Here is a 12,408-nt window from a genome sequence, read left to right as displayed (position 1 = left end):
AAAAAAAAAAAAAAAAAAAAGAAAAAAACAAACAAACAATTTTGAAAATCAATCGTTTCCAATTGGTCAGTAACTTCGTTTCGAGTTACTTCCTCGAGTATATCTAACGTATTGCAAGGTAGGGGAAACACTGGATTGAAAGGTATATACCGTACGATGATGGTTGTCAGTGACCATGAGACTTCTTAGAATGTTGGACAAGTATTCAAGTCGCTTCAAAACTACATACCATTCTTCGATTTCGTTGATATGGCTCGTTAAATCTGTGTCAAATTCTATATTTAATTATATCTAATTGTCATCGACATTTAAAAATACATTTAAAATAGGGCGAACAGAGGAAAAGTGGTACAAGTGATAAGACTTTTCATTTCAGGATCCGGTACGGTAAAGTTAATAACTTGAATAGAAAATTTGTATGCATTAAATTTGCAAACGCTTTTAATTCTTGGAATACTTTTGGATGACGTGGAACACGGTGATCGAAGCATAGACAGAACCCTTATGAATTCAAACTTATCTTTTTCCTGTTTAATCGAGTAATAGTATACATTTTGAAGAAAAAATGCAATTCAATCACTTTTTCCATGGATGCTTTCATCATATTGAAGATATTAATAATAATCTGTGTAATTTACGAAAGATAGATGATTAATCAAGAAGAAATAAATAAATATCAATCAAATATAATTCAAATCAATTTTAATTCTATTCGAGTACACTCGAAAGTACACGAGTTAAGTGAATTATGATAATTGGCAATGGCGTGAATAAATATTGTAATTGAGAATTGAAAATTAATGGATCTATGTCATAAATATATATTTATGAAAAGCAAAAAAAGAAAGAAAAAAAAAAAAAAAGAAACTTTTCTGTAAAGTGATATTGTGATATTGAGTTTAAATTGAACAATGGCGATCAATAATGTGATGGAAAAAATGAAATGTATCATCGATCGTGCGTCAAAAGATCGTGTTTGTGAGACCACGTGCATCTCCTATCAGTGATTTTTTCTATCGTGAAAACAAAAGTTTACAATTAAAAGTTTACAGCTGATAAATCACGCTAATCTCTTGGAAAATAATCACCTGTTTTTCTTCCATTACATACAGTTGAAAAAATTCTATAAGATGTGCTTATATTGGATGAAAAGAGATCAATAATCAATGTGTTTAAAAGAAGAAATCAACTTTTACTGTTCTTCTGAACCGGTATTCAGACCGGAAATAAAGTTTTCTGCAACTTTCCTCCGTGGAATAATTAAATCACTGTGTGAAATACTTTTGGAGAAGGGAAAACTAGTTTGCTCGTAAGTTAAAAATAAGAGAGGGAAACGAATAGAAAAATTAAGGAATAACAGAAGAATGAAACTTGAAGGAAATATAGGATAGAACGCTTAAAAAATTTGGAATTCCAATTTTAATTGAAGGTAATGAAGAATGTATAACGGGTGTTTTGTGTAAATCGTTCAGATATCACAATATGTCATAATAAGTAAAATATATTAATGTTCTTGGCGCGAAAAAGATCGAATAGAGTAGAGTTACGAAATGAGACGATTAAAAAGATTCATTTTGGCTGAAAATACAGAGAAAGACCCTATATGGAAAAGTTCGGACAACTTAATGACCGGTATATCGAAAATGCATGAGGAAGTATTGAAGGAATTGGCCGCTACATCGGAAATATCAAAGGAACCAGCCCCTTTATCGGATATGCCCACGAAAAAGCAACTACAATCGTCGTGTAATTTGACGTAATAGATTTTGTTTGTATTTAAATCATTAAAATTAATAATAATTATTAAAGTAAAATTTTTTAAAAATAATACGATCTTGAATTTAGATTTTAAATATGATTTTTGATATCATAATGATTACAATTTTTATTAACTTCAATTATTTTAAATTCAAATCATATAAATATTTTATTTAACAAAAAATTAATCAGAAAAGCACATTGTATATATTAATAATGTTCGTATTGGAATTATCTATTTTTTACAATCTATTTTCTATCGACGTAATATCTATCTAATGTATAGTAACTAAATACGAATAATTATGAATAAATTACTAATAATTGTATTTTTAGCTTGAAATCTACAAAGATATTGCGTCAAATGCAAAGAAATAGTTTGAAATAACTTTATAAGAATATGAATAAGAATTAAGAAAATTGCAAAACCCAATAAATAAAATTTTTAACGTAACAATGATATGATCAAATTTTTCATAGAATTTTTACTTTTAAAGCAGTTTCAAGGATATAAATTGATAAGCGAATCAAAATTCACAGAGAAAAAAATATTATATGTCAGCAAAATTCTAGTGGAATATTTCCAATCTTTAAAATGAAATGTTGTTTGTGAACGAAGTATTGTGTTTTGCAGTGATTCAGTGTTTAAAATTAATGAATATAAATAAAAAAAAATTTCTTGTTTTATTCACATTTTTTATTAATTTCAATTTATTTATATTATCTAAAGATATAAAAATATAAAAGTATTATATAAAAACTATTTTATTATATATCTTTAAATTTATGCACATTTATTTATATATTCATGATAAAACGAACGTTTATCAATATAAAAATATTATCAATATAAATTATTATAAAATAATCATGTGAATTCATATAAATCTTTTAAGTTTTAAATTCTTATTCGATGAGCCGATGAGATTACTTTTAAGTACACACTTTGCAGATGAAGAAGAGAAATGAATAAGGAAGAAAAGAAATACTGCGTTCACATTGATGTTCGCGATCGATTCGTTTATCTATGCTAGCAACAAGTTTATCACCGAACATCAAATAAATTTCAATGAAAAAAGACGTATCATTTTCCTTATTTTATGATTATTTTATTCGCGAATTGTTTGCGAATTGTTTCAATATAAATACCGAAAAACGATATCATTTTTCGTTTATAATCTGTACATAAAATTGTGAGACCACAAAGAATTTTGGTTAATGTAGACGCGGCATATATAAGAAAAACGTATCTAGGCGAGATACATAGAAGGTTCCGAAAGCGTTACGAAGGAATGGCATTGCGTGAGCCGCTTAAATTAACGGTTTGGTACTTTCTCCGGTGTCATTCACATATTGCCCCGTTAATGGATGATAAAATTATCTTGAAAATTCTAGGAAAAAATTTGACTCGATTTTTTAAACTTTCTTTTCGTTATTTTTTCATAATCGGTATTTATTCGTCAAATTTGACTGATAATTAGTTGTAAAACAAATATTATAAAAGAAAACGTGCCTAATGATTATTTTAATGAAGGATAGGTAAATAATGGTAAAACTTTAAATGATATTGTGAATATTATTAGAAGAAGATAATTATAGAATTATTTGGAAAAGAAAAATTTGAGTTGTTAATAATAGGAATGTATTTAGTGAAATAATGTGTGTGTTTTGTCTGATTTTATAGGCCCAGCATGTCGCAGGGTACGGTGATGATCCAGACGCAAAGCCGACTACATGAAAAGGACTTTACTATTGCCACACCTGAGGAATTTGTTCATCGTTTCGGCGGTACAAGAGTCATTAACAAAGTAATATCGATTTCCAATAATATTTTTTTTTTTTATTTACATATTTGTTGAATTTTAAAATAATTGTCTGTTTTTTTTTTTTCACATATTATTTATATATTATTTTATTACTTGCAAATGATTTTTATATTATTATTAAATATACTCACTGTATTTATGAATTGCATTATATTCAAAAATTTAAAAACATTTGTGTTAGAAAACAATACAAAAGAAGGTCATGTGTGTAGATGTTTGTATTGTTTCGCACTGTTACAACAATCGCTAAACGACCTTCATAGTTGACCTCGAACGACCTTGAATGATCTTGAGTTATACGGGTTACTATGCCTATTCCACGATACTCTGGCGCAATACCAATATAAAACATACATTATTCCATCTTTGATATGTCCTTGAGAGTTCTTTCTGCAAATAGGACAGTTTTATCGTAATATTCACCTCATTTAAATAATTTTAATTTAAAATATTTTTTATCATCGTAAATTCATTATAATTTGGATTCCATTTATTTGTTTTAACTTAAATTTTCTGTTAATTATTTAATTATTATATTTTTTTATCAAAAATTTTTATAGATAAAACAATTATTATCTCTATCTGTATGTAATAAAGTTCAGAATCGTATATATATATATTTCAATATAATAAAAAAAAAATATATTTTCTATAAATTTAATATAAATTTTAAATCATAAATTGATTATATTTTGTGTATAATTTCTAGTTTTTTTTTTCTCGTATCAAGTATATATCAAGTATTTGTTATGTCTCGATTTATTCAAATTTCTTGGTAAATTCCGAAGTAAACTCCGAGATAAATCGAAATTCTATTATCTTCAACAATGAATTGAATTAAACAAAAAAAAAAGAGAAAGATAATTATTAAAAAAAAAAAAATGATTCATCAACTATTATTACTCGTTCAATAATATCTTATATTTTAGATACCAATGTTATCAATATTTCAATCATCAATATTTCAATATTAAATTATATATAAAAAATAATATCAATATAGAAATCAAATTTAATATGTAGTGATTAAATATCAATTATAGGTTCTAATTGCCAACAATGGAATAGCAGCAGTGAAATGTATGCGTTCGATCCGTCGATGGTCCTACGAAATGTTCAAGAACGAACGTGCTGTGCGTTTTGTTGTAATGGTAACTCCGGAAGATTTGAAAGCGAACGCAGAATACATCAAAATGGCAGACCAATACGTACCTGTACCAGGTGGAACCAATAATAACAATTATGCAAACGTCGAGCTGATCGTAGACATCGCTATACGTACACAAGTCCAGGCTGTATGGGCAGGATGGGGTCATGCATCAGAAAATCCAAAGTTGCCAGAATTACTTCATAAAAATAACATGTGTTTCATTGGTAAATTGTAGTTGAGAAAATATTTTTGATCAATAAATTTTAAATAAAAAAAAAGACAAAAGGAAAAGATGAATTATATATTATATTTTTTAGGACCATCCGAAAGAGCAATGTGGGCTCTTGGAGATAAAATTGCATCTAGTATTGTAGCACAAACTGCAGATGTGCCGACACTTCCCTGGTCAGGTTCAGAATTGACAGCGCAATATAGTGGAAAAAAGATAAAAATATCTTCAGAACTTTTCAAAAAAGGATGCGTTTCGACGGTAGAAGAATGCTTGGCAGCAGCCAATAAAATAGGCTTTCCTATAATGGTAAAAGCTAGCGAAGGAGGTGGTGGCAAAGGTATCAGGAAAGTTGAAAACGCTGAAGAATTACCTACGTTATTTAGGTAAGAATAAAATTGTTAGATTTAGAAAAATTTCATTAATGTTTTATAAAAATAAATTATGTAACAAAATATTGTGAACATTACATTAATAATCCTTAACGATTTTCTCAGGCAGGTACAAACTGAGATACCTGGATCTCCAATATTCATTATGAAGTTAGCAAAATGTGCACGTCACTTAGAGGTTCAATTACTAGCTGATAATTATGGAAATGCAATATCGTTGTTCGGTCGTGACTGTTCTATTCAGAGAAGACATCAAAAAATTATCGAAGAAGCACCAGCCGTAATTGCTAAACCTGAAGTCTTTGAAGAAATGGAAAAAGTAATTACAAGTTATATTTGTGAATTAAAAAAAATATTTTTTGATTTTTCAAATATAAAATCAATATATAATACAATATATAATATATAATCAATAAATAATACAACGAAAAATTTTCTTTTTTATATGTTGTCTTATAATAGGCTGCTGTAAGATTAGCCAAAATGGTTGGATATGTCAGTGCAGGTACTGTTGAATATCTTTACGACACTTCTGGACGATATTACTTTTTGGAATTGAATCCACGTCTTCAAGTAGAACATCCATGTACCGAAATGGTATCTGATGTTAATTTACCTGCGGCTCAACTTCAGATTGCTATGGGATTGCCCTTACATCATATTAAAGACATTCGTCTTCTTTATGGTGAAAGTCCATGGGGAGATAGCGTGATTGATTTCGATCAACCACGACATAAACCTCAACCATGGGGTCATGTGATAGCAGCAAGAATTACTAGTGAAAATCCTGATGAAGGTAATAAATTGAATTTCATTAAAAAATTATTTTATTTTTGATCAAGTTAAAAAGAATTATATTATAATAATTATATATTTAGGTTTTAAACCAAGTTCGGGTACTGTTCAAGAATTGAATTTTCGATCTTCAAAAAATGTTTGGGGTTATTTCTCAGTAGGAGCTTCTGGAGGTCTTCACGAATTCGCAGATTCTCAATTTGGTCATTGTTTTTCTTGGGGAGAGGATCGTAATCAAGCTCGAGAAAATTTAGTCATAGCTTTAAAAGAATTAAGTATTAGGGGTGATTTCAGAACCACTGTCGAATATTTGATCACATTATTAGAAACTGAATCTTTTCAACAAAACAATATAGATACTGCTTGGCTTGATTTGTTAATTGCCGAACGCGTTAGAAGTGATAAACCGGATGTATTATTAGCTGTAACATGTGGTGCGCTTCATATCGCTGATAGGACAATCACGGCCGCTTTCACTGGATTCCAAACAGCATTGGAAAAAGGACAAATACAAGCTAGTAATGATTTAGATAATATTATCGATGTAAGTTTTTATGTTAAGTTTTATATTGTTAGTTTAATAATTTAATGTAATTTAATTTTTTTATAAATATTATGAAATCTAACAAAATCTTTCAGGTTGAACTTATTAATGATGGATATAAATATAAAGTACAGACTGCTAAGTCAGGTCCTAATAGTTATTTTCTTGTTATGAACGGTTCCTACAAAGAAGTAGAAGTACACCGACTATCAGATGGAGGATTGCTACTCTCTTTAGATGGTGCAAGTTTTACTACTTATATGAGGGAAGAAGTTGATCGTTATAGAATTATCATTGGAAATCAAACTTGCATCTTTGAAAAAGATAACGATCCTTCTTTATTAAGATCACCATCAGCCGGAAAGTTGATCAGTTATTTGGTGGAAGATGGTGGACATGTGAATGCTGGACAAGCCTATGCAGAAATTGAAGTTATGAAAATGGTAATGACAATAACAGCGAGCGAAGCTGGTCGTGTCTTCTATGTTAAAAGACCGGGTGCTATTCTTGAAGCTGGTACTTTGATTGCTCAATTAGAGTTGGACGATCCGTCTTTGGTAACGAAAGCCCAAGATTATACTGGTCAATTCCCAGAAACTGCAGCACCAGCAATACCAGAAAAATTAAATCATTTACATGCTAAATATAGAATCGCTTTAGAAAACACTTTAGCAGGATATTGTTTGCCAGATCCATATCATTTACCTCGAGTACGAGAACTTCTTGAGAAATTTATGAATTCACTTCGTGATCCTAGTTTGCCTCTACTTGAACTACAAGAAGTAATCGCAACAATATCAGGAAGAATTCCAATTTCTGTCGAGAAGAAAATCAGAAAATTAATGTCGTTATATGAAAGAAATATAACTTCTGTTTTAGCTCAATTTCCTAGTCAACAGATTGCTGCTGTAATTGATGGACATGCAGCAACTCTTTCAAAGCGATCTGAACGTGACGTATTCTTTTTAACTACTCAAGCTATAGTACAATTAGTACAAAGATATAGAAATGGAATACGTGGAAGAATGAAAACTGCTGTTCATGAACTTCTTCGACAATATTATACAGTTGAAAGCCAGTTCCAACAAGGGCATTACGATAAATGTGTTTCAGCTTTAATAGAACAGTACAAAGATGATGTAGCAACAGTAACAGCTATGATTTTTAGTCACAATCAAGTCACAAAGAAGAATGTTTTAGTAACTATGCTCATTGATCATCTTTGGGCAAATGAACCTGGCCTCACGGATGAATTGTCGAGTACATTGACAGAACTAACTAGTTTGAATCGTACAGAACATAGTCGTGTGGCATTACGTGCAAGACAAATTCTAATTGCTGCTCACCAACCTGCATATGAGTTAAGACATAACCAAATGGAATCTATATTTTTGTCAGCAGTAGATATGTACGGCCATGATTTCCACCCAGAAAATTTACAAAAATTGATCCTTTCTGAAACATCTATTTTCGATATTTTACACGATTTCTTTTACCATTCCAATCGTGCAGTTTGTAATGCTGCTTTAGAAGTTTATGTCCGCAGAGCTTATATCAGTTATGAGTTAACGTGTTTACAACATTTAGAACTATCAGGTGAAGTACCACTTGTACATTTCCAATTCTTGTTACCTAACAATCATCCCAATATACAGAATCAATCTTCAGTTAATCATAGAATTGGAGCTATGGCAGCTTTCCAAGATATGGATCAATTCGTTCGATATTCTGATGAAGTTTTCGATCTCTTAGAAGACTTATCTTCGGTTACCACAGTTTCAGCCAAAGTTTTAGAAGCAGTAGATGCAGCTGGAAGCGAATCAAGACATAGTACATCCATAAATGTATCTCTAAGTACTGCAGAAACTGCTGGTCCAGTGGAAGTTGGTGAACGACCAACAGAACCGGTACATATTTTAAGTATTGCCGTCCAAGAAAAGGAAAATCACGATGATGTTATAATGGCAAAAATTTTTGGAGATTGGTGTGCTGCAAACAAAGAAGAATTAATCTTACGAGGTATAAAGAGAATCACGTTCGCTGCTTTAAAGAAAAGACAGTTTCCTAAATTTTTTACATTTCGTCAAAGAGATGGTTTTGTTGAAGATAAAATTTATCGACATCTTGAACCTGGTTGCGCTTTTCAATTAGAATTAAATAGAATGAGAACTTATGATCTTGAAGCTTTACCAACTTCGAATCAAAAAATGCATCTTTATCTTGGTCAAGCGAAAGTTGCTAAAGGACAACAAGTTACAGATTATCGTTTCTTTATTCGTTCTATTATAAGACATTCTGATCTTATCACAAAAGAAGCTAGTTTTGATTATCTCCATAACGAAGGTGAACGTGTCTTATTAGAAGCTATGGATGAATTGGAAGTTGCGTTTTCACATCCTCTTGCAAAACGTACGGAATGCAATCATATTTTTCTGAACTTTGTACCTACAGTTATTATGGATCCAGCAAGAATAGAAGAAAGTGTAACAAGTATGGTATTGAGATATGGTCCAAGATTATGGAAATTACGAGTCCGTCATGCTGAGATTAAAATGACGATTCGTCCAGCACCAGGAAAACCAACATCTATTATACGTTTATGTATTGCTAATGATAGCGGATATAGCATAGATTTACACCTTTACACAGAAATAACTGATCCAAAGACTGGTATCATTCGTTTTGAATCTTATCCTTCTGCAAAGGCAAATGGTACTTGGAGACCTGGACCTATGCATGGTTTACCGATTTCTACGCCATATCTAACCAAAGATTATCTTCAAGCAAAACGGTTTCAAGCACAAAGTGCTGGTACAACATATGTATATGATTTACCAGACATGTTTAGACAACAAACCGAGAAACTATGGCATAAATACATAGAAGAAAGAGAACAATCTGATATAACGATTCCGAATACTGTAATGGATTGCGTGGAATTAGTATTAGAGGGTGAAAATTTAGTGGAACAAAAACGTCTTCCTGGTGAAAATAATATCGGTATGGTCGCTTGGAGATTAAGACTTTATACACCAGAATATCCTATAACTGGTAGAGACATTATATTAATTGCGAACGATTTAACACATTTAATTGGTTCTTTTGGCCCAAAGGAAGATTTAGTATTTTTCAAAGCATCTGAAAGAGCTAGACAACTTGGAATCCCTCGAATATATTTTTCCGCAAATTCTGGAGCTCGTATTGGTTTAGCAGAAGAAGTAAAAGGATTATTCAGAATCGCTTGGGAAGATGACGATGAACCAGAAAAAGGATTCAAATATATATATCTAACTCCAGATGATTACGCACGCTTAGCACCATTTAATTCAGTAAAAACTTCGTTGATTGAAGATAAGGGAGAATCTCGTTACAAAATTACTGATATTATCGGTAAAGAGGATGGTCTTGGTGTAGAAAATTTGAAATATGCTGGTATGATTGCTGGAGAAACATCAAAAGCTTATGATGAAATAGTTACAATTTCCATTGTTTCTTGTCGTGCTATTGGTATCGGTTCTTATTTATTACGTCTTGGGCAAAGAGTGATTCAAATAGAAAATTCTCACATCATTTTAACCGGATATAAAGCATTGAATGTTGTATTAGGTCGTGAAGTATATGCTAGTAACAATCAATTAGGTGGTATACAAATCATGCATAATAATGGAATATCACATGCAACTGATGTAAGAGATATAGAGGGTATTGCCACTGCTTTAAGATGGTTAAGTTATTGTCCGAAATATAAAGGAGCGCCTCTTCCTATATTATCATCACTTCTTCCTGATCCAATTGATAGAGAGATTACTTATGTTCCTACAAAGACAGCCTATGATCCAAGATTAATGCTTGAAGGTAGAATACAAAATGGAACAAATTATTGGGAGAGTGGATTCTTTGATCGTGGCTCTTGGCAGGTATATTTTATTTTATATTAATTATTTGATAAAATAGTCGTAATATTTTCTATTAATAAAGTATTAATAATATAATAATATTTGTAGGAAATAATGAGACCTTGGGCTCAAACTGTGGTAACTGGACGAGCTAGATTAGGAGGAATTCCTTGTGGTGTTATTGCAGTAGAAACAAGAACTGTTGAATTGCATTTACCTGCTGATCCTGCTAATCTCGATTCAGAAGCTAAAACAATCTCTCAAGCAGGACAAGTATGGTTCCCTGATAGTGCATATAAAACTGCTCAAGCTATTCAAGATTTTGGAAAAGAAGAACTTCCACTTTTTATCTTCGCTAATTGGAGAGGATTCTCTGGTGGAATGAAAGGTTTTCATTAATTCTTAATAATTACTTTTATTATTTTTTAATGAAATTATTATTAATAACATATTTTTTATAGATATGTATGAACAAATTATCAAATTTGGTGCTTACATTGTGGATGGATTAAGAAAATATACTAAACCAATATTTATATATATTCCACCAAATGGTGAATTAAGAGGTGGTGCTTGGGCAGTCGTTGATCCAACAATAAATCCTCGTTACATGGAAATGTTTGCTGACAATACAAGTCGAGCTGGAGTTTTAGAACCTAGTGGAATAGTAGAAATAAAATTTAGAAATAAAGATTTAATTAAAACTATGCATAGGATTGATACAATAATACAAAAACTTAAAGTAATTATAAATATGATTATAAATATCTATAAATATTATTTTTACTTATTATTTATAAATGATATATATAATATATAATACTAAAATCATATTTTATTAATGATATTTATTATAAAATTATTATTTTATTTATTATTTCATTTTAGGAAAACTTATCCAATGTAAATTCACCTGAAGAACGAAAAGAAATCGAAAGTCAAATACGTAAGAGAGAACAAACTTTAGAACCTATGTATCATCAAGTTGCAATTCATTTCGCGGATCTTCACGATACACCAGAAAGAATGTACGAGAAAAATGTCATTCATGATATTATTCCATGGCGAAAAGCGCGAAGATTACTTTACTGGCGACTTAGAAGAAGACTTCTGGAAGATGAAATAAAAGAAGAAGTTCTTTCAACGCAACGAAATTTAGATGTTGATTTTAGACAAGTAGGTGCGATGTTGCGTAGATGGTTCATAGAGGATAAAGGTGCCACGGAATCATATTTATGGGATCAAGATGAAGTAGCGACAAATTGGTTGGAAAATCAACGACAAGATGAAAATAGTGTTGTTTCGCGTAATATCACTTGTGTCAAACAAGATGCAATCGTTTCTCGAATCAAAGAAGCTCTAGAAGCTTGTCCAGAAGTGAGATTAAATGCAATTTTAGAAATTGCGCACAGACTACATCCAGCAGAACGCACGGAATTGCAAAGAACTTTGTCACAAATAGAAATGACTGCACAGGAGCATCATAATGATTCAAGTGGTTCATCCTAATGTTTCTTTGAATTAAAAAGAAACTCTTGTCTATTTGCGTACCTGCTGTATGTAGTATGTATTAGAATTAATTGTACAGACACTCGTTATTCTTGTTAATAGCAAATTGTACGGGAGTAGTATAATTTTTGGAAAGTTAATAATTGTTTCTATCGATAGCGTTACGTGATGATAGAAAGTAAAAGAACTTGTGTCTTATTAAAGTTCAATAGTGATGCTATCGTGTGTCAGACAGTATCACTGCCATCTCCTAAACCATGGCAAAATGTGCCCTTTGTTTATAATAAGTATATTCATGAATATAGAAAT

General features: G+C 30.8%; 1 protein-coding gene across 9 annotated transcripts in view; it reads left to right on the top strand.

Moving 5' to 3' along the window:
• The window catches only part of LOC102679863 (acetyl-CoA carboxylase), a 23,853-nt gene extending 11,536 nt beyond the window's left edge, over positions 1-12,317 (top strand). For 7 of the 9 annotated variants that reach the window (XM_006615572.2, XM_006615569.2, XM_006615570.2 and 4 more), the window contains 10 exons: positions 3,443-3,566; positions 4,628-4,958; positions 5,052-5,349; positions 5,461-5,674; positions 5,818-6,151; positions 6,234-6,694; positions 6,790-10,611; positions 10,699-10,978; positions 11,052-11,332; positions 11,479-12,099. In XM_006615572.2, the coding sequence (XP_006615635.1) occupies positions 3,443-3,566; positions 4,628-4,958; positions 5,052-5,349; positions 5,461-5,674; positions 5,818-6,151; positions 6,234-6,694; positions 6,790-10,611; positions 10,699-10,978; positions 11,052-11,332; positions 11,479-12,099 (6,766 nt within the window). Of the gene's footprint in view, positions 1-1,100; positions 1,757-3,442; positions 3,567-4,627; positions 4,959-5,051; positions 5,350-5,460; positions 5,675-5,817; positions 6,152-6,233; positions 6,695-6,789; positions 10,612-10,698; positions 10,979-11,051; positions 11,333-11,478 lie in introns of those variants that run through there. The other 2 variants (XM_006615571.2, XM_006615567.2) reach the window with 2 other exon arrangements.
• The last annotated feature ends 91 nt before the right edge of the window (positions 12,318-12,408 follow it).

This window comes from Apis dorsata, unplaced genomic scaffold (assembly GCF_000469605.1).
Source record: "Apis dorsata unplaced genomic scaffold, Apis dorsata 1.3 scaffold_227, whole genome shotgun sequence".
NCBI lineage: Eukaryota > Metazoa > Arthropoda > Insecta > Hymenoptera > Apidae > Apis > Apis dorsata.
This window is presented reverse-complemented; position numbering and strand designations above follow the sequence as displayed.